This window comes from Choloepus didactylus, chromosome 12 (genome assembly GCF_015220235.1).
Source record: "Choloepus didactylus isolate mChoDid1 chromosome 12, mChoDid1.pri, whole genome shotgun sequence".
NCBI lineage: Eukaryota > Metazoa > Chordata > Mammalia > Pilosa > Megalonychidae > Choloepus > Choloepus didactylus.
The window spans coordinates 61,688,235-61,711,307 of NC_051318.1; the positions used below are offsets into that span (position 1 = coordinate 61,688,235).

General features: G+C 37.5%; 1 protein-coding gene across 5 annotated transcripts in view; it reads right to left on the reverse strand.

The window, feature by feature from the left end:
* LMO7 (LIM domain 7) overlaps positions 1-23,073 on the reverse strand; it is a 254,282-nt gene that overhangs the window by 146,144 nt on the left and 85,065 nt on the right. For all 5 annotated transcript variants that reach the window (XM_037799816.1, XM_037799817.1, XM_037799819.1 and 2 more), the window contains one exon: positions 3,727-3,797. In XM_037799816.1, the coding sequence (XP_037655744.1) occupies positions 3,727-3,797 (71 nt within the window). The remainder of the gene's footprint in view (positions 1-3,726; positions 3,798-23,073) is intronic.

Sequence of the window (23,073 nt, forward strand, 5' to 3'; positions counted from 1 at the left end):
AAAGAAGGTCTGGTGAGAGTAAAAACTGTTTTCTCAGCAATGTGAGCCACATGTTCAAAAAGGCATAAATTTCCGATGTGCAGTCAACTTGGAACAGAGCAAAGAATGATTATTCCAAGGATGGGAAGTGTAAACTAACCAGTGACACACCCAATAAGACTATCTTCAAACAAATCATCTTACTTCAAAAGAGGAATAAAGACTTCTCATTTCAATATTTCCAAGATTGCCATCATAACATGAGTAACTGTAAGATTACTAACTCATATCACTAGCAGGATATACCACAACCAAATATGTTTAGAAAAGAGAAATAATTCTGCTAAAACCACAGAGCAACAGAGTATTGTGGATATTTACAGAATGGCAAAACTTGCCTTTTTTTTTTTTGAGTATATGGTAAGGCAGCCCTCATGAACACAAAGAAACACTGGAGGCAGAACACAGATTAATGAATACTATTAATAAAATTCATAGAAATTTACAGCAAGGAGTCAAAATCACTTTATAGACTCTTGGTGATCCTTTTCCTAATTAGAAAACCCCAAATTTGGATTTTGTTACCATCTTACTGTTTAACAAAGCCAAGCAAGATTAAGAGTCTAAGGTTGACAGTAAAAGAATTACTATAATAGACTTTAACGGGGAGTATTCTTCAGTCCTAAACTCACTAGATCCCACAATGAAACAAACTAAAAGATGCTGGGATGATTAACAGAAAATACTAATTTCCATAGTCAATCAAATTAAAAGGCAACGAATGCACATAACTCCCCCTTTACTCAGATGTGCCTCTTGCCTGAAACTTCAGGGCAGGGTTTAAACATAATTTAGATCATCTGAAATGTCAGTACACTGCCAATCGGGTGAAAGCTAAATAATAAGCTCATCTCCAACTCTTGACTGTGATACTTCAGGACGCTGTTTCAAAAAGGATTAGAGACTGCTTAAATTACTACAACAACTTCTTAATGGTGATAATGAACCAAGATGCCTAGAAATGTTTAATAGGTAACACGCAGGCCCTGTATTTCACAAGAATCTGTCATTTTTCTGGCAATGAGTCAAACAGAAGTCAGCCATTTCCTACAAGAAAATGAATTTAGATTTCAAAAATGTCCTAATCACAGTTCAGCTAAAACTGAGTTCCCTAAAGGGTAAAATATTCTCAAAGACAGGCAGCTTACTATATGTACCATTAACTTAAAAGTCAGGGCTTGTATCAGCCTTTGAAAGGCTGATTTTGTTTTCTTCTTAGGGCTTAGATATACTCACAGGCAGTAGTACCTGTTAATTCTTTCATAGGTCAAACCAGCTAGGCTTTCTTCAGCTGTGGATATATACAGACTATAATTACCTGGACTTTTTTTTTTTTAACCCAGACACCTTTTAGATTAATATGCCTTCATTAACCAGTGACTATAAATAATGTGATTCAAAATTTAGAGAAAGTATTTTTTTCAAAACAAATATTATGCAATACTTTGATGTTTCACAGTAAGCTATAATCACTGATTACCACAGCTTAACAATTATGTAAGATACTTGAGGAAACATTGATTACAAGTATAGTGGGTTATCTGGTAACGCACAAAACCCCAAATTACTTTTATGCCAATTAGGAAACAAGCTAAGAATGAGCTTTTAGACGTTTGTAAATTAAGTGACTTTTTCTAAACCAATATATCTCTTAATATGGGTCCAAAGATTTGCTGTCATCTTTAAGGAAGGACCTTTGTATGTAATCTAACAGTACAGCAGTTTTTCATCAACTCTGAATATTGGCACTAGTAACAACGTACTCCTACTTTAGGTTGGATATAATCTTAGAAATCACCTCAAATCATTCAAAGCCAAGGCTAGTGCATTTTAAAAAAATAAATAGGTTTCTCTATCAAGTATATTTGATTAGCTAGTTATAGAGGCAATCCCCCAAAAAGGGGACCCCTAACACTGTTTGAGCACTAGTCCATCACTAGAATTACATAACCCACAAAGTGACTTGAAAAATCATCTCTTTGAGTTCTATGCTCTTGTATGCCTAAAACCAACTCAGTGCTTGGTAGGCACATTTCCCACATAAACCCACTAACTCCTATGCAGGGGGTTTGGAACTGACATCAAAGTCATTGTGCTGCAAACCTCTAAGTAGCCCATACTCATTGCTGAGATAGTTTGCTAGTTGTTTGCCTCTTCCTAAGAAAGATTGCCTTTTGTCCCTCCATCTTCTGAACACATTACAACATATTTAAATCATAAAACTTTCAAGTCAAAAACAGGAACTTCTTGTCAGTGACCAATTGAACTGACAAAATGGACTACTTAAGTTTAAACACTATTTGGCAATGATGATTCATTGGAAGAAGACAAGAAATATCCCTAAAATTTCATTCATGGCCCTTTTGCACATGCCTGCCCTGCTATATATTAGGTTGAGCCAAGGAAACTGACATTTCTGTAAGTCACAATGGTTGAATAGCAGCAACTCCATGTGGTTCAACTTGATACTGCTCTAAAACAAAGAAGTTTGAGCAACTACCCACAGAGCTGATGGGATGAAGACTATTATCTACATGGCCATCTTCAAGCAACAACTTACAGCTAGCTATACAAAGTGTAATAGTTTATAAAAACCTTAATGAATGCATTATTATTGGACTTGGCAATGCTTTGATTTAGGCAGATCAGATACCACAATCCCCACTGTGAAGATGAGAAAATAAGGCTCAGATGTTAAGTCACTTGCTCAAATGTACACAGTAAGTAATGGATCAAGGAATCAAACCGAGGCCCATTGACTTCTGACCTTTGTTGCAAGCAACCTCCTTTAAAACGATAATCAAATCATCTGCAGACTGCACATACACTCCCAGTGCCTAGCTGTGGACAGATTCCATAAATACCCATGCGATAAGCTAGGATAATTAAGTGTGTTCAAAAATATGGGTGGGTACTCAAGTACATTCTTATAATTTATTTGCTTACTTACACAACTGGCACCTTCACTCAGATCTCATCTTTAAACTCTATGGGCTTGCCTCCCTCACCCCCAAATGTCACACACCTGGCAAACTGTACTATGTATCCACTGGAGAATAAAACATTACACTAAACATAGAATGTAGGCCTTGTACCACCAATCATGGCACCAGCATATTTTACTTATGGTAACCAAAGCCTTGCAGGTGGGACTCAATAATGTATTAATTGGAAGAATGGTCCATGATTCAAATTGATTTTAGTAATGCAATAACCCCACTTAAAGTTTAAAAGAAAAATTTACTGCTGCCTAAATTTGCATTTAATATTTATTTATTAAAAAAAATGTATATTAACTTCAAACTAGGTAATTCCAGATGTTAGAATATCCAGAATAAGTGACAGGTGGTAAAATGTAATGATGCTTCCCCCTCAACTACCCACTTCTACTGGCCCATCAAGCAATAATAGAATCTTGTTTGCTGATGAAAAATAATATGTATTTCACCAATAGTATCTTTAGATACAGAAACTGAAAACCTCTTTCCACTGCACTGTGGGGGTATTAATTTGCAGGGATCAAATCTCATTTGGGGCCAAGAAAACATATCTGTGACTGAGGTGGCCATGACAGGGAAGACAACTCATAATACACACACACACACACTTTCACACACGCATGCACTCACACATCACACACACACATCTTTGCTTTTGAATTATATTTTAAACGCTTTAAATACTTACTCACACAACAGAACACCATTTTCTAGAGATGCTCGAAAATCCTTTGTTTCAAAATTCTTCTCCGTTACTGCCTGAAAGATAGATTTTGGCATTAATTTTCTCTTAATCAGAGATTGCATAAAGTCAAACTCAGTATTAAGTTAATTTAAATGCATTTACTATATACTTGAAGGATTTGTGTACATCATCAAATATTGTCCCATAGAAGAAATCAGGCACAACTCTATGTTACAAACAGAGAGGTTAACTATTTTAATATGAGTAAATATGCATAGAAAAAAACACAACAAGCATTTTCTATAGTACAACCATTTTAGTGAATGATAATTGAAAGTTAAAAACTAACCTATATTCCCAACATATTTCCTATTGAAAGCCAATGGGTGGTATTATATTCTACTAAGAATAAATGAGAACATTCTAAGATATAAAACTGAAATACCAAAAACTATATATGTACATCATTAATTTCAATTCTAACTTTAAATTCTTCAAGTTTCATTACAAAACTAAATAGCAGAGGACATTTCTCTCCCTAAACTTATTCATGAAGTAGCTCTAATTGGTATACAGAACTATATATTGTCCTATGGAGAAGACTATTAAATCCTAGCACAGAGAGACAAAAGAGAGGGTGGGGTAAGATGATAAATATTTTAAACAGGTAAGGTTCTTACATATTAACAGGCCAACTTTGGGTTACCATCACCAATGCTCTTAGTGGAACCACTAGGAAAATATCTAGAGCTTTTATCAGTAGAAAGCGGAGCAGCTGGGATAGGAAAGGGGATTCCATAGGGGATGTAATGGCAGAGAACTTGGGAGCCATGGTAGGAAGGAGCTGCTCCAAGTACAACTCCTGGGGCTGGGTGCCCTTGGGTGTGAACAGGCACCAACTACAGTGACAGATGCCCTAGAGATGTAGCCACTATCACCTGGGAACAGGAGTCCTTCCTCTACCTGCCACTTCTGGGAGAAATATGTTCCTAGAATCCTGACTTGGGAAATCACTAATCATAAATCCTAGGTCAGCTGCAGAGCTCATCAAAATAATGCTCCCAATACTCCTGCCACCCTGACTCACAGCTGCCAGCTTTCCAGCCCACCTTGAATCTCTCTATATCTTAATGCTGCATCTTTCCACAATGCCCAATGTCACATCTGTAATCTGATAAAATAACAGTTACTCTTAGGATTAAAGTTAGTTTCTCATAAATTGTTCTGCAAACATGGACAGGAGCCTTGACCAGGAGATGACAACATGCAGGAAGAAACAGAAGATCTGTTTCTATACACTGCATTAATCTATAGAAGGGCTACAATGTTGCATGAATTAAACATTTGCTGAGTATCTTTGTTACAGGCACTATGAGGGATACCGGGTGGAGATGAATAAAACAGATGGCTCTACCCTCAAGGAGCTCACAGCCACGTAAGTAAAACACAAGGTTTAAAAGCCTAGTAAAACATTCAAAGAGAATGGTACATTCGTTCAGGGGTAACCTTGAGAGTGGCCCACAGATTATCCTAGATAACCTGTGTACAGAGTCTTGAATTTGCCCCAAATAAATCCAAAACAAATTCAAAGCTACCACTGATCCCAGCTACTGAAAACATTCTAACATCTCATCTCTCTGGAAACTCCTAACCAAAGCCAAATGTCAGAGTTCACACTCATTAGCCAGAGGAAAGCCTCCCAGAGCCACCAATACTTAATTACCCACCCCAGAAACAATTTGGTGATTATGTTCTCAAATCAACAAAGATTACAAGCAACAACTTAGAAGAAAGAAGGGCTGTGCCCTGCACACACAGAGACTGCAGTGAAGAGTTAATAGTCAGGGTTGGGCCAATCAGGAGGGTGGAATATAGTAAGTGACAAAATGGAAAAAGAAAGGGCTCAGTCAGACAAAAGTAAATTCAAATCCCATTTTCACTACTTAATAGCTGTGTGATCTTAAGCAAGTTGTATAATCTCTCTTAACCCAAGTCTGCTCATCTGACACAGGGAGAATATCACCTACTTATTAGTTTTGTAATGGGTGACATGCTGTGCAATCAAGTATCTGAGGGCAGCTAACAAAAATATCTACTTAACTTCATCGGATACACTGGCCCTGAAGATACTACTCTGACAACACATGCCAATAATTAACCCTCAAAGGAAAACCAGTGCACTATACAGACAAGGCTGAATTATATTCAGAACAATAATTAATACGTTATAAATATTGGAATATACAGAGCTAGTCAGAAACCCCAACCATTCAGAATGATTCATTTTCAAAAAAAAGACTAAAAAGGGAAGATCAAACATAGTGGATATTCAAAATATCAACATACTTTCATATTTACATCCTTTCCAAAATTTAAATAATGAGGATAAAAGACAGACCAGACTCCACTTAGCAAGTATTTATAAAGGAGACAGAATATACAAACTAAGCAAAGACTTTTAAACAGTAGCCTGTGTTACTAAGGATATGGGAATCTGGCTTGGCCTGTACATTGTTGATGGTAATACAAAATGATATCACCATTCTGGAGGGCAGTTTGTGATATATGTCAGAAATCTTAAATACGCACCCATGCTGGCTCAGTATGAGCTGATTTAGGAATTTATACTAAGATGACAACAGGAGAAGAACAAAAAAAACAGTCACATAGAGCAATTGTTTCACATTATATATAGTACCAACAATTCAAACATCCTCAATGGCCAGCAATAAAAAAATTGGTTACATTTGAACATAACAATAAAATGGAAAGCTACATGAAATTTAAACTCATGGCATGAAAATATATTACTTATAAAAATACTATTTCAGTTTCCTGGCTGCTAAAGCAAATACCATACAATGGGTTGGCTTAACAACAGAAATTTATTGGTTCCTAAGCTAGAGCTGCTTTCTTCTGGGGTGGGTACCCTCTGACTGGCTGACAATCTCTGAGGTTCCTTGGCCTGTCCATCACATGGCAACGCACAGGGTGGTGTCTTCTCCTTTCTCTTCCTGGTTCCACTGACTTTCAGTTTCTGGCTGCTCCCCCGACTCCCTCTTTCTATGACCAATTTCCTTTGCATATAAGGACTTCAGCCACATTGGATCAAGCCTCACTCCGTTTGGGCACACCCTAACTAATAACACCTTTATACGTCCTACTTACAAATGGGTTCACACCCACAGCACCAGGGTTAGGACACGAACATGCCTTTTGTGGGGGACTTGGTTCAATCCCTAACAAATACTGATTATAGCAATAAATAAGTAGGATATGATCCCAATTTCTGTAACTCTTTAAGTATGTATTTTATAAATTAGTATGGAGTAAATATATTACTAGTAATTAATTCCAAGTGGTAGCATTCTACTCAATGTTAGTATTATTTTTGCTTATCATGTTCATTAACAACCAACAGGTGTTTCTTTTGTAATAGATAAATTAATTCATATAAAAAGAGTGATGATTTTTAAAAGCAGTCAGAATCATCAGATCTAATCCAATTTCCTCTATCTCCTACATCTAGAGGAGAAAGGAAGAGGGAAACACCAGTTTCTGTGCTAATTGCTTCTTCTCATTACCAATACAATTCACACAACCCTTAAGTTTAATAATCGTTAACTATTCCCCTTCCACAAGTAAAAAAATTAAGCCTCAGAAAGTTTAACCTTTTAGAAAGTTACAGAACTAATACACACAGCATCCACATGCAACAGATACCATAAACCTACAGCATTTTTTTTTATTTTTTTTTATTTTTTTATCTTCATTTTATTGAGATATATTCACATACCACACAGTCATACAAAACAAATCGTACTTTCGATTGTTTACAGTACCATTACATAGTGGTACATTCATCACCTAAATCAATCCCTGACACCTTCATTACTACACACACAAAAATAACAAGAATAATAATTAGAGTGAAAAAGAGCAATTGAAGTAAAAAAGAACACTGGGTACCTTTCTCTGTTTGTTTCCTTCCCCTATTTTTCTACTCATCCATCCATAAACTAGACAAAGTGGAGTGTGGTCCTTATGGCTTTCCCAATCCCATTATCACCCCTCATAAGCTACATTTTTATACAACTGTCTTCGAGATTCATGGGTTCTGGGTTGTAGTTTGATAGTTTCAGGTATCCACCACCAGCTACCCCAATTCTTTAGAACCTAAAAAGGGTTGTCTAAATTGTTCATAAGAGTGCCCAACAGAGTGACTTCTCGGCTCCTTTTGGAATCTCTCTGCCACTGAAGCTTATTTCATTTCCTTTCACATCCCCCTTTTGTCTCTGACCGTTTTTAAAATCAACATTAGAAAACATTCATAGTGCATATACTAGCTTCCCCAACCTCAGTAACTTAAAAAAACCAGTTTGAGAAAAGTAAAATTATTTAATTAGCAATGACTATAAACATATAAATAAAAACTCACTCAAGACCCTTCCTAAAGACAACTAAAAGAAAAAATTGTTTTCCAATTTTTATGCCAAAAAAAAAAAAAAAAAAGCTTAGCAGGACTTTGTTCTGTATAGTGGCTGCTGATAACAGGCTGGGGCTTTGGATCCTGTGTTTGAATCTCTGCCACTTCCTACCTGTAACTCTGGACCAGTTACATAATCTCTTAGTTTTCTCACCTGTGAAATGGAGATTAAAAAGTACCCATCACACAGGGTTATACTGAGAATTAAATGGGGCAACGCATACGAAGCTCTTGGCATTTGCCTGACTCACAGAAGCATTCACAAATGTTAGCTACTATTATTAGCTGTAGGAAATTTCATCATAGCAAACAGGCATCTGTTCTGCCTGATGTAACAACCTTTACTTAAAAGAAAAACTGAGTTAACACATTATAGAATTCCACTAGACTATCTTCTGTATCCTAAAAACACTGCAGAAAATAAAGCTCTCTGAAAGATTCCAAGACTTAATTAAGAACAATTTGTTTTAAAACACACACACACAATACACAAAACCATACTTTAAAATACAGATCATTCTTATTTTAAGAAGTGTTCAGTATTCTGAAAGAAATTCCAGAATTTTGAGAGAACTGCTTACCTAATAATTCTAATCTAACAATTACTCATATAGTTTTTCAACAATTTTGAACTTTACTGATTGGAAAGTTATTTAAGGTGTGATGCATTTTACATTATGAGGTTGTGATTCATATGAACTAAATAAACAGAGAGCACATGTTTCCCACCTAAGTTATCAAAAGTAAATACCAATGGGAGTGACCACTATGCAAACAGCCACACCTTGCCTTCTATAAAAACTCATTTTTTTTCCCTCTCTTGCCCCTTTCCATATTTTCATAACTCAGTAAAATAAACTAATTGCCACCTGAAATAATCTCAGGTGCACTACATCAGAAAGACCAGGAGTTTAATACTGGACCATCTCACACTACACACTTCTAAGTCACTACTCAGTCCCCTAATTTCTAAAAGGGAGAGAAGTATTTTCCCTATCTGCTTGGCAGAACACAAATAATAAGTGAAAATATTTTGAAGCTTCAAGAAAAGGGGGTGTTTCTTCTGGTTGTATGTCCCTGCTCACTGACCAACCATCCTGATGGAAAAAAATCCATGTGTAGAGCTCTTGAGCGGACGCTTGCTGTGAAGTTACAATTAGTCTGCTAGATCATACTAAGGGCCAAGCAGCACACCCAAGGAAACACTGCTGCCAAACCTGTCTCACCACCTGTAGCCTCCAAAGAAGCCCTTGATAAAGAGGCTTTAAAGGGCAGATATTGTGGAGGAAAATATCTATCAGCAAAATAAGTGCCAAGTTCCCAAATTTCAAAAACACAATTTCAGTTCCCATGAAATGTATTAATTTCATTATCTTCACACCCTTTACTATTTTGTTTACAGTTTTATTTTAATCTTTTTGCTGGATAAGATTTCCAACCAACATAAGCAACAAGTCGCCCTAAAGCTCCATCTCTCAGTTCCAATTCTGACCGCATAATCCACATGACTGAAATCTCAAACATTCTGGGAGGTTCTGAAAGACCACTTCATACCAGACTGGTTATCAGCAAAACCCTCATGAATGCAAGTCAGCTAGCACTCATCTCGTTTAAATTTTTCAATTCCTTTAAGAGTCTTTAAAAGATGGCTGGAATCCCAAAAACATGCTGTACCATATTTTTGGAATCACAGTACAAAACCTTTGTGCCAGTTTGAACATGTTTTAAAAGTGGGGAGGGAAGGTTTGCCCACAAAGACCTGGCTATGGGCTTCAATGGGGCTCACAGGTGATTCCAAATTAATTAATTGATCAGCTACTAGATATTTAAGATGGAAACATACCATATCCCAATCATTTCAACATAAGTATTGCGCTCCCCCCACCAAAAAAAAAAAATCCCAAAGAACACTACTTCAGAAGTCACTGTGGTGCACAGGCTTCACACTGTAAAACCTTTCACGCAAGATGAATCTGTCTTCACTTTCCACTCGAGGGGATAACTGAGTGTTCACATATGATGATGACCTTATAATGAGATAATCCATATAGCGCATGGTGTCCTCAGCAAGAAGACCCAATTCATTCCGTACACATCAAGGCGCTGTCATGTTTTTCAGCTGGTTTTCAGTGCTTTCAATGAATTTAAAACATCCCTCTTTCCTTTCTTTTATTAAACTTCATTTTTGAAGCAACCATTATATGACCCCCATGACTACCCAAAGCAGGTAAAATTTGTATAATGAATTTCATGGGACATCTATATCATTATTTGTGATGCGATAACTTTTGCCAGATCTCTTTAGTAAGACATGACAAACGTGTATAAATGCAAGGATTGTGTCTCGTAGTCAAATACTTTAGGTAAAAAGTAAACATAATTTAAGTAGAATAAATATCCACCTCCTAGCTCTTTCCTTTCCCAGAGTAAAATAATTGAGAAGGTTATTGACGATATTAGAGAAGCAAGTACTACCCTAAGGATGAGTGCTGTCCTTTTTAAACTACCTTAATAATGTGTCCCTCAAAAAAGGGTCAGGGGATGGAGGAGACTTGGAATCAGAGAAGCTGAGACTCATGTGTAATAAAGTTTGCCACCTCACTTCTCCAGGCCTCAGTTCTCTCAGCTATAAAACAGACAACAACAGCCAGCAGTTATTCTATTTGCTTTGTGTGCAATCTCCGTTAACCCTCACTGCAACCCTATGTGGTAGGAGCTTTTACCACCAGTTTATAGATGAGGAAACTGGGTTACGATAGGTTAGTAAAATAGTACCCTATATAACGGCACACTGAACATCAAATGAGAGTGTCTCTGAAAGTCATAGTGAACTCTAAAATGAAACTAGGATCCTACCTCCTCACACCCCTGGCCATCTCACACTACACTGTGTCTTCTCAAGGGCAGGACTGTCTTACCTCATGTCTCCTGGGCTGCAATAAGGCATCCATGTACTACTCACTTATGTTAAATCAAATTCCTCTTCCTGAGAACATCTGCACTTTCAAGAAAGAACAAGACAACAAAAAACAAAACTGATGGTTACATCTCAAGGGTGTGTATTGGAGGCAGGTGTTTTGGAAACAGTACCTTCCCCAGTTCCTGAAAGCACATTATTAAAGTTACCTTCTAATGCACAAGAGTCAACCCATCCTAGTTTTGCCATAGCCCAAGAATAAAACCATACAGGAGCCAATGGAAATACGTCACTTTTTGAAAGAGAATATTCTTAGATGAACTCTTCAAAATCGAGAGCTTGTCACCACTATTGATTTACTACATGACAGTTTTTCCAGACTAAACACTATGCTAGAATTTAACCTTCCATTTTATTCTGTCTTAATTTTAAATAACATACCAGAAAAAGTCATCATTCCTTCAAAAATCATTTAGTGATTACCTATGATAAACATACCCAGCATGAAAGAAACAAGAAGCATTTTGTGGAACTTCATCTTTAAAAGTCTAACCCTGTTTGGAAACGTGGTTAGAGTAGCATTTTAAGCTTAGCCATCTCTCTAAAATGTGGTTAGCCCCTGATTACAGCATGTTCTTGGTTAAAACTTATATTGTATATTCAGCAAATAGCACTGCTTTATGCAACACAATAGTAGGACACACTTCTCAAGTCACTAAGCCTCTACTAAGATTTGGAATTGTGCTACATAACATCCCAGAATATACGAGGACTATTTTTGCCAATACTAACATCACTTGATAGCAAACCAAAGCCAACTCTCAGTCTTCCAAGATAGTGGTAATCAGAATCACACAGATCACCAGGTTCTAAATGGAATCCAGAAATCGCATAGTGGTCAAAAGTCTAAACATTTTTCCTGCCCTCACTGTCCCTCTTAAGACTTTTTTCTCCTCCCCCTTCACCTTCTGTTGGGAAGGGCCAACAAGTCTTCACACAGTCAGGTGGGAGGAGGGGGGAAACAAAGAGGCAGTAAAATGTAAAGCTCCGTGTTTTGCCCCTGGTTAATTAAAGACCAACTATCTTTATAAAACTCAGAACTCTCACTCAATCACCATAAAACCTAATGTCAGCTACACTCAGATTTGGCTGGGGCAAAGGGTGAGGGCAGGGAATAAATACACTTAAACATAATTTCTAGTCCAGGAGAAGTGGCCCACTTCCTGAAACTATAACCAACTTTTAGTTTACGGTCTTAAATTCTTTTTGCTAAATCACAATTCTTAACAAGCCAAAAATAAAATACAACTAGAAAGAACTGAATAAAACCAAGGGAAGAAAGGAAGATTTGCTTCAGGGCTGACAATAATTTATGTGCCAGGTTTCATCAAGATACAAAATACAAAACAAGCCCAAGCCCTATTAGCAGCCAGGTAAATTCCCTGAAAACATCACACAAAAATGTGGTCAAGTTTTACTTCTACACTTTCTGTTAATCACAACAACTACTCCTAAAAGGCACATTAAATTTGCCTATAAATATAGGTCATACTCCAACGTATGCATTGCAGATAAGGAAAATATTCCAAAGTGAAACAGTCTAGCAAAGGCTTAGTCTTGTACATAAATTAATTTCTCTTCTACATGAAGGAGTTTTTAAACAACGAACAGACAAAATACAGGTAGATGTGAACATCTATTATCAAGATATTTTAAGTATAGTTCAAATGCTTAACATAATCATGGGTTTTCAAGAGTCAAAAGATGTTGTGGTTTGTTTTTTTTTTTTTAACAGAAATGTCTCACACGCACATTAGCAAGTCTCAACAACTACCTGCTTATCTCCCTGTGAATTACTATGAGAGTCATCACTGTGGGAAACATTCATTTTGGGAAATAGTATGTCCATATTATAGGTGAGAGTCAGTACTTATTATATATGACTTCAAATTGACAGTTACACCCCTGGGACCTCTGATACATTTTACTATCCAGGATAAGTTTGATATCAAGGAATGGTGTTGAGGTAACCTGTCTATCCAAGAATTTCCAACTCTTAATGGATTCTTGATGGGTTCCTACTTCAGGTCAACACCCATGTAGTCCTTCTGGTACCCACAGGTAAACCATATTTCAATTCAACAATGCATTTCTGGAAAGAAAATGGAAAGTTACAACTCTACTCTTAGGTATCTATACAAGAGAAATGAAAACATATGTCCACATAAAAACTTATACACCATTAGGCATCATTGATGTTAGCCAAAAAAGAGAAAACCACCTAAATGTCTACCAACTGGTGAATGAATAAATAGAACATGGTATAACCACACAATGGAATATTGTTTGGCAATTCAAAGGAAGAAGTAATCATATATGCTACAAAATAGATGAATCTTGAAAACACTATGCTAAGTGAAATAAACTAGACACAAAGGATCATGTATTGCATAATTCCATTTACATGAAATGCCCAGAATAAACAAATCCATAGAGACAGAAAGATTAGTGATTGCCAGATACCGGGGAAAGGAGAAAATGGAAGTGACTGCTAATGGGTAAAGTATTTCTTTCAGGGTGATGAAAATGTTCTGAAATTAGATAGTAGTGAGAGTTGTGTATTCTGAATATACTAAAAACACTGACTGAATTGTAAACTTTAAAAGGGTGAAATTATGGGATGTGAATATTTCAATAAATCCATTCTTAAAAAAAACTCACTAAACTGTACACTTAGAAATTTGTACACTATATTCTAACTCAATAAAGTTGATTTTTTAAAGGATAGTTACAAATAGCTTTAATACCATCTCATACCCCATGCACCAAAGTTGTGCAATAGAAGTTAAGCTAATTTCTCAAGCTAAGTTGCATAATTCCTATATGCTAAATGCCTACTCCCCCAAACCACCCCAAAAAGTTCATATATGATTTTATTGGAACAGCTCCTAATTTGCAAAGTGGAATACCCCACCCCCACCTCACACTCAGAAATATTTTAATATTTAATTAAGATATTTCTTCATTTTATATAGTCATGTTTTTAAGCATGTCATTTTTGCATTATATCTAAACAATTCCATAGCACTAGATTTTCCTAACTGTATTTATTGCCTTTTTTTATAATTCACTTTAATTATATGGTTTCAAAACAGAAAACATACTTGAGTTGTAACAAAGAAAGCCATAGCAAACTGCCTTATAGTACCTCCCTATTAACAACTCCTTGGGAGTTAATTACACTCCCAACAGAATTGTTAAGAAATCCATTTTCTACAAACAACATGCAGGAAGGAAATTCCTCCTGGATACTTGCTAGAACCTTAATAGATCTCAACAAAGTTTCCAGTTCTTTCATCTCAAAAATAGATATGCTGACAACTGCACAAGACATGTAATTATTGGCATAAAATATCCCTGGCCAAGTAAAAAATTTTACATTTACTGGAATCATTTGTTTGAAGGCTATAAAAGTTGAAGCGGAGGCGGGGCAAGATGGCAGACTGGTGAGCTGTATGTTTTAGTTACTCCTCCAGGAAAGTAGGTAGAAAGCCAGGAACTGCGTGGACTGGACACCACAGAGCAATCTGACTTTGGGCATACTTCATACAACACTCATGAAAACGTGGAACTGCTGAGATCAGCGAAATCTGTAAGTTTTTGCGGCCAGGGGACCTGCACCCCTCCCTGCCAGGCTCAGTCCCGGGGGAGGAGGGGCTGTCAGCTCCGGGAAGGAGAAGGGAGAACTGCAGTGGCTGCTCTTATCGGAAACTCATTCTACTGATACAGACTCCAACCATAGATAGACTGAGACCAGACACCAGAGAATCTGAGAGCAGCCAGCCCAGCAGAGAGGAGACAGGCATAGAAAAAAAACAACACGAAAAACTCCAAAATAAAAGCGGAGGATTTTTGGAGTTCTGGTGAACATAGAAAGGGGAAGGGCCCTGAGGCGTATATGCAAATCCCGAAGAAAAGATGATCTCTCTGCCCTGTGGACCTTTCCTTAATGGCCCTGGTTGCTTTGTCTCTTAGCATTTCAATAACCCATTAGATCTCCCAGGAGGGCCCGTTTTTTTTTTGTTGTTTTTTTGTTTTTTTGTTTTTTTTTTAAATCCTTTTTTCTTTTTCTAAAACAATTACTCTAAGAAGCCCAATACAGAAAGCTTCAAAGACTTACTATTTGGGCAGGTCAAGTCAAGAGCAGAACTAGGAGAGCTCTGAGACAAAACGCAATAATCCAGTGGCTGAGAAAATTCACTAAACACCACAACTTCCCAAGAAAAGGGGGGTGTCTGCCCACAGCCATCATCCTGGTGGACAGGAAACACTCCTGCCCCTCGCCAGCCCCATAGCCCAGAACTGCCCCAGACAACCCAGTGTGACGGAAGTGCTTCAAATAACAGGCACACACCACAAAACTGGGTGTGGACATTAGTCTTCCCTGCAACCTCAGCTGATAGTCCCAGAGTTGGGAAGGTAGAGCAGTGTGGATTAACAAAGCCCCATTCAGCCATCATTTCAGCAGACTGGGAGCCTCCCTACACAGCCCACCAGCCCAGAACTGCCCTGGGGGGACGGCACTCACCTGTGACATAGCACAGTCATCCCTCAACAGAGGACCCGGGGTGCATGGCCTGGAAGAGGGGCCCACTTGCAAGTCTCAGGAGCCATACGCCAATACCAAGGACTTGTGGGTCAGTGGCAGAGACAAACTGGGGCAGGACTGAACTGAAGGATTAGACTATTGCAGCAGCTTTAAAACTCTAGGATCACCAGGGAGATTTGATTGTTAGAGCCACCCCCCCTCCCTGACTGCCCAGAAACACGCCCCATATACAGGGCAGGCAACACCAACTACACACGCAAGCTTGGTACACCAATTGGACCCCACAAAACTCACTCCCCCACTCACCAAAAAGGCTAAGCAGGGGAGAACTGGCTTGTGGAGAACAAGTGGCTCGTGGACGCCACCTGCTGGTTAGTTAGAGAAAGTGTACTCCACGAAGCTGTAGATCTGATAAATTAGAGATAAGGACTTCAATTGGTCTACAAATCCTAAAAGAACCCTATCAAGTTCAGCAAATGCCACGAGGCCAAAAACAACACAAAATTATAAAGCATATGAAAAAACCAGACAATATGGATAACCCAAGCCCAAGCACCCAAACCAAAAGACCAGAAGAGACACAGCACCTAGAGCAGCTACTCAAAGAACTGAAGATGAACAATGAGACCATAGTACGGGATATAAAGGAAATCAAGAAGACCCTAGAAGAGCATAAAGAAGACATTGCAAGACTAAATAAAAAAATGGATGATCTTATGGAAATTAAAGAAACTGTTGACCAAATTAAAAAGATGCTGGACACTCATAGTACAAGACTAGAGGAAGTTGAACAACGAATCAGTGACCTCGAAGATGACAGAAGGGAAAATGAAAACATAAAAGAAAGAATGGGGAAAAAAACTGAAAAAATCGAAATGGACCTCAGGGATATGATAGATAATATGAAACATCCAAATATAAGACTCATTGGTGTCCCAGAAGGGGAAGAAAAGGGTAAAGATCTAGGAAGAGTATTCAAAGAAATTGTTGGGGAAAACTTCCCAAATCTTCTAAACAACATAAATACACAAATCATAAATGCTCAGCGAACTCCAAATAGAATAAATCCAAATAAACCCACTCCGAGACATATACTGATCACACTATCAAACACAGAAGAGAAGGAGCAAGTTCTGAAAGCAGCAAGAGAAAAGCAATTCACCACATACAAAGGAAACAGCATAAGACTAAGTAGTGACTACTCAGCAGCCACCATGGAGGCAAGAAGGCAGTGGCACGATATATTTAAAATTCTGAGTGAGAAAAATTTCCAGCCAAGAATACTTTATCCAGCAAAGCTCTCCTTCAAATTTGAGGGAGAGCTTAAATTTTTCACAGACAAACAAATGCTGAGAGAATTTGCTAACAAGAGACCTGCCCTACTGGAGATACTCAAGGGAGCCCTACAGACAGAGAAACAAAGAAAGGACAGAGAGACTTGGAGAAAGGTTCAGTACTAAAGAGATTCGGTATGGGTACAATAAAGGATATTAATAGACAGAGGGGAAAAATTATGACAAACATAAACCAAAGGATAAGACGGCTGATTCAAGAAATGCCTTCACGGTTATAACGTTGAATGTAAATGGATTAAACTCCCCAATTAAAAGATATAGATTCGCAGAATGGATCAAAAAAAATGAACCAGCAATATGTTGCATACAAGAGACTCATCTTAGGCACAGGGACACAAAGAAACTGAAAGTGAAAGGGTGGAAAAAAATATTTCATGCAAGCTACAGCCAAAAGAAAGCAGGTGGAACAATATTAATCTCAGATAAAATAGACTTCAAATGCAGGGATGTTTTGAGAGACAAAGAAGGCAACTACGTACTAATAAAAGGGGCAATTCAGCAAGAAGAAATAACAATCGTAAATGTCTATGCACCCAATCAAGGTGCCACAAAATACATGAGAGAAACACTGGCAAAACTAAAGGAAGCAATTGATGTTTCCACAATAATTGTGGGAGACTTCAACACATCACTCTCTCCTATAGAGAGATCAACCAGACAGAAGACCAATAAGGAAATTGAAAACCTAAACAATCTGATAAATGAATTAGATTTAACAGACATATACAGGACATTACATCCCAAATCACCAGGATACACATACTTTTCTAGTGCTCATGGAACTTTCTCCAGAATAGATCATATGCTGGGACATAAAACAAGCCTCAATAAATTTAAAAAGATTGAAATTATTCAAAGCACATTCTCTGACCACAATGGAATACAATTAGAAGTCAATAACCATCAGAGACTTAGAAAATTCACAAATACCTGGAGGTTAAACAACACACTCCTAAACAATCAGTGGGTTAAAGAAGAAATAGCAAGAGAAATTGCTAAATATATAGAGACGAATGAAAATGAGAACGCAACATACCAAAACCTATGGGATGCAGCAAAAGCAGTGCTAAGGGGGAAATTTACAGCACTAAACACATATATTAAAACGGAAGAAAGAGCTAAAATCAAAGAACTAATGGATCAACTGAAGAAGCTAGAAAATGAACAGCAAACCAATCCTAAACCAAGTACAAGAAAAGAAATAACAAGGATTAAAGCAGAAATAAATGACATAGAGAACAAAATAACAATAGAGAGGATAAATATCACCAAAAGTTGGTTCTTTGAGAAGATCAACAAGATTGACAAGCCCCTAGCTAGACTGACAAAATCAAAAAGAGAGAAGACCCATATAAACAAAATAATGAATGAAAAAGGTGACATAACTGCAGATCCTGAAGAAATCAAAAAAATTATAAGAGGATACTATGAACAACTGTATGGCAACAAACTGGATAATGTAGAGGAAATGGACAATTTCCTGGAAACATATGAACAACCTAGACTGACTACAGAAGAAATAGAAGACCTCAACCAACCCATCACAAGCAAAGAGATCCAATCAGTCATCAAAAATCTTCCCACAAATAAATGCCCAGGGCCAGATGGCTTCACAGGGGAATTCTACCAAACTTTCCAGAAAGAACTGACACCAATCTTACTCAAACTCTTTCAAAACATTGAAGAAAATGGAACACTACCTAACTCATTTTATGAAGCTAACATCAATCTAATACCAAAACCAGGCAAAGATGTTACAAAAAAGGAAAACTACCGGCCAATCTCCCTAATGAATATAGATGCAAAAATCCTCAACAAAATACTTGCAAATCAAATCCAAAGACACATTAAAAAAATCATACACCATGACCAAGTGGGGTTTATTCCAGGCATGCAAGGATGGTTCAACATAAGAAAATCAATCAATGTATTACAACACATTAACAAGTCAAAAGGGAAAAATCAATTGATCATCTCAATAGATGCTGAAAAAGCATTTGACAAAATCCAACATCCGTTTTTGATAAAAACACTTCAAAAGGTAGGAATTGAGGGAAACTTCCTCAACATGATAAAGAGCATATATGAAAAACCCACAGCCAGCATAGTACTCAATGGTGAGAGACTGAAAGCCTTCCCTCTAAGATCAGGAACAAGACAAGGATGCCCGCTGTCACCACTGTTATTCAACATTGTGCTGGAAGTGCTAGCCAGGGCAATCCGGCAAGACAAAGAAATAAAAGGCATCCAAATTGGAAAAGAAGAAGTAAAACTCTCATTGTTTGCAGATGATATGATCTTATATCTAGAAAACCCTGAGAAATCGACGATACAGCTACTAGAGCTAATAAACAAATTTAGCAAAGTAGCGGGATACAAGGTTAATGCACATAAGTCCGTAATGTTTCTATATGCTAGAAATGAACAAACTGAAGAGACACTCAGGAAAAAGATACCATTTTCAATAGCAACTAAAAAAATCAAGTACCTAGGAATAAACTTAACCAAAGATGTAAAAGACCTATACAAAGAAAACTACATAACTCTACTAAAAGAAATAGAAGGGGACCTTAAAAGATGGAAAAATATTCCATGTTCATGGATAGGAAGACTAAATGTCATTAAGATGTCAATTCTACCCAAACTCATCTACAGATTCAATGCAATCCCAATCAAAATTCCAACAACCTACTTTGCAGACTTGGAAAAGCTAGTTATTAAATTTATTTGGAAAGGGAAGATGCCTCGAATTGCTAGACACTCTAAAAAAGAAAAACGAAGTGGGAAGACTTACACTCCCTGACTTTGAAGCTTATTATAAAGCCACAGTTGCCAAAACAGCATGGTACTGGCACAAAGACAGACATATAGATCAATGGAATCGAATTGAGAATTCAGAGATAGACCCTCAGATCTATGGCCGACTGATCTTTGATAAGGCCCCCAAAGTCACTGAACTGAGTCATAATGGTCTTTTCAACAAATGGGACTGGGAGAGTTGGATATCCATATCCAAAAGAATGAAAGAGGACCCCTACCTCACCCCCTACACAAAAATTAACTCAAAATGGACCAAAGATCTCAATATAAAAGAAAGTACCATAAAACTCCTAGAAGATAATGTAGGAAAACATCTTCAAGACCTTGTATTAGGCGGCCACTTCCTAGACTTTACACCCAAAGCACAAGCAACAAAAGACAAAATAGATAAATGGGAACTCCTCAAGCTTAGAAGTTTCTGCACCTCAAAGGAATTTCTCAAAAAGGTAAAGAGGCAGCCAACTCAATGGGAAAAAATTTTTGGAAACCATGTATCTGACAAAAGACTGATATCTTGCATATATAAAGAAATCCTACAACTCAATGACAATAGTACGGTCGGCCCAATTATAAAACGGGCAAAAGATATGAAAAGACAGTTCTCTGAAGAGGAAATACAAATGGCCAAGAAACACATGAAAAAATGTTCAGCTTCACTAGCTATTAGAGAGATGCAAATTAAGACCACAATGAGATACCATCTAACACCGGTTAGAATGGCTGCCATTAAACAAACAGGAAACTACAAATGCTGGAGGGGATGTGGAGAAATTGGGACTCTTATTCACTGTTGGTGGGACTGTATAATGGTTCAGCCACTCTGGAAGTCAGTCTGGCAGTTCCTTAGAAAACTAGATATAGAGTTATCAATCGATCCAGCGATTGCACTTCTCGGTATATACCCGGAAGATCGGAAAGCAGTGACACGAACAGATATCTGCACGCCAATGTTCATAGAAGCATTATTCACAATTGCCAAAAGATGGAAACAACCCAAATGTCCTTCAACAGATGAGTGGATAAATAAAATGTGGTATATACACACGATGGAATACTACGCGGCAGTAAGAAGGAACGATCTCGTGAAACATATGACAACATGGATGAACCTTGAAGACATAATGCTAAGCGAAATAAGCCAGGCACAAAAAGAGAAATATTATATGCTACCACTAATGTGAACTTTGAAAAATGTAAAACAAATGGCTTATAATGTAGAATGTAGGGGAACTAGCAATAGAGAGCAATTAAGGAAGGGGGAACAATAATCCAAGAAGAACAGATAAGCTATTTAACGTTCTGGGGATGCCCAGGAATCACTATGGTCTGTGAATTTCTGATGGATATAGTAGGAGCAAGTTCACAGAAATGTTGCTATATTAGGTAACTTTCTTGGGGTAAAGTAGGAACATGTTGGAAGTTAAGCAGTTATCTTAGGTTAGTTGTCTTTTTCTTACTCCCTTGTTATGGTCTCTTTGAAATGTTCTTTTATTGTATGTTTGTTTTCTTTTTAACTTTTTTTTCATACAGTTGATTTAAAAAAGAAGGGAAAGTAAAAAAAAAAAAAAAAAAAAAAACAAGGAAAAAAAAAAAAGATGTAGTGCCCCCTTGAGGAGCCTGTGGAGAATGCAGGGGTATTCGCCTACCCCACCTCCATGGTTGCTAACATGACCACAGACATAGGGGACTGGTGGTTTGATGGGTTCAGCCCTCTACCACAGGTTTTACCATTGGGAAGACGGTTGCTGCAAAGGAGAGGCTAGGCCTCCCTATGGTTGTGCCTAAGAGCCTCCTCCCGAATGCCTCTTTGTTGCTCAGATGTGGCCCTGTCTCTCTAGCTAAGCCAACTTGAAAGGTGAAATCACTGCCCTCCCCCCTACGTGGGATCAGACACCAAGGGGAGTGAATCTCCCTGGCAACGTGGAATATGACTCCCGGGGAGGAATGTAGACCCGGCATCGTGGGACGGAGAACATCTTCTTGACCAAAAGGGGGATGTGAAAGGAAATGAAATAAGCTTCAGTGGCAGAGAGATTCCAAAAGGAGCCGAGAGGTCACTCTGGTGGGCACTCTTACGCACACTTTAGACAACCCTTTTTAGGTTCTAAAGAATTGGGGTAGCTGGTGGTGGATACCTGAAACTATCAAACTACAACCCAGAATCCATGAATCTCGAAGACAGTTGTATAAAAATGTAGCTTATGAGGGGTGACAAGGGGATTGGGAAAGCCATAAGGACCACACTCCACTTTGTCTAGTTTATGGATGGATGAGTAGAGAAATAGGGGAAGGAAACAAACAGACAAAGGTACCCAGTGTTCTTTTTTACTTCAATTGCTCTTTTTCACTCTAATTATTATTCTTGTTATTCTTGTGTGTGTGCTAATGAAGGTGTCAGGGATTGATTTGGGTGATGAATGTACAACTATGTAATGGTACTGTGAACAATCGAAAGTACAATTTGTTTGGTATGACTGCATGGGATATGAATATATCTCAATAAAATGAAGATTAAAAAAAAAAAAAAAAAAAGACATAATGCTGAGCAAAATAAGCCAGGCACAAAATGAGAGATATTGTATGTTACCACTAATGTGAATTCTGTGAAAAATGTACAATGTTTTATACTGTAGAATGTAGGGGACCTAGAGATACCAATTAGTGGAGGGGGAATGATAATCTAATAAGAACAGATTATGATTATGATTATGGTTTGTAAACTTTCTTGGATATAGTAAGATCATGTTGGAAGCAATAGAGTTATTTTAGGTTTTTTTTTTCTCTTATTCCTTTGTTTTCTTAGGGGTTGTTAATTTTCTTGGGGTATGGAAGGAACATGTTGGAAGCAATGTAGTTATTTTAGATTATTTGTTTTTCTTACTCCTCTGTTTGGACATGGTTTATGAATTTTCTTGGGGTATGGTAGGAACATATTGGAAGCAAAGTAGTTATTTTAGGTTATTTGTTTTCCTTAATCCATTGCTTTGTTTGAAATGTTGTGGGGTTTTTTTGGTTGTTGTTTGCCTGTTTGTTTTTAATTTTTTGATAAACAAAGTTAAAAAATAGAAAAAAAATCAGTAGAAAAATGGGAGTAAAAACTAAATGACAAATAGGGTGGGATGGGGGGATGGTTTGGGTATTCTCTTTTCACTTTTATTTTTTA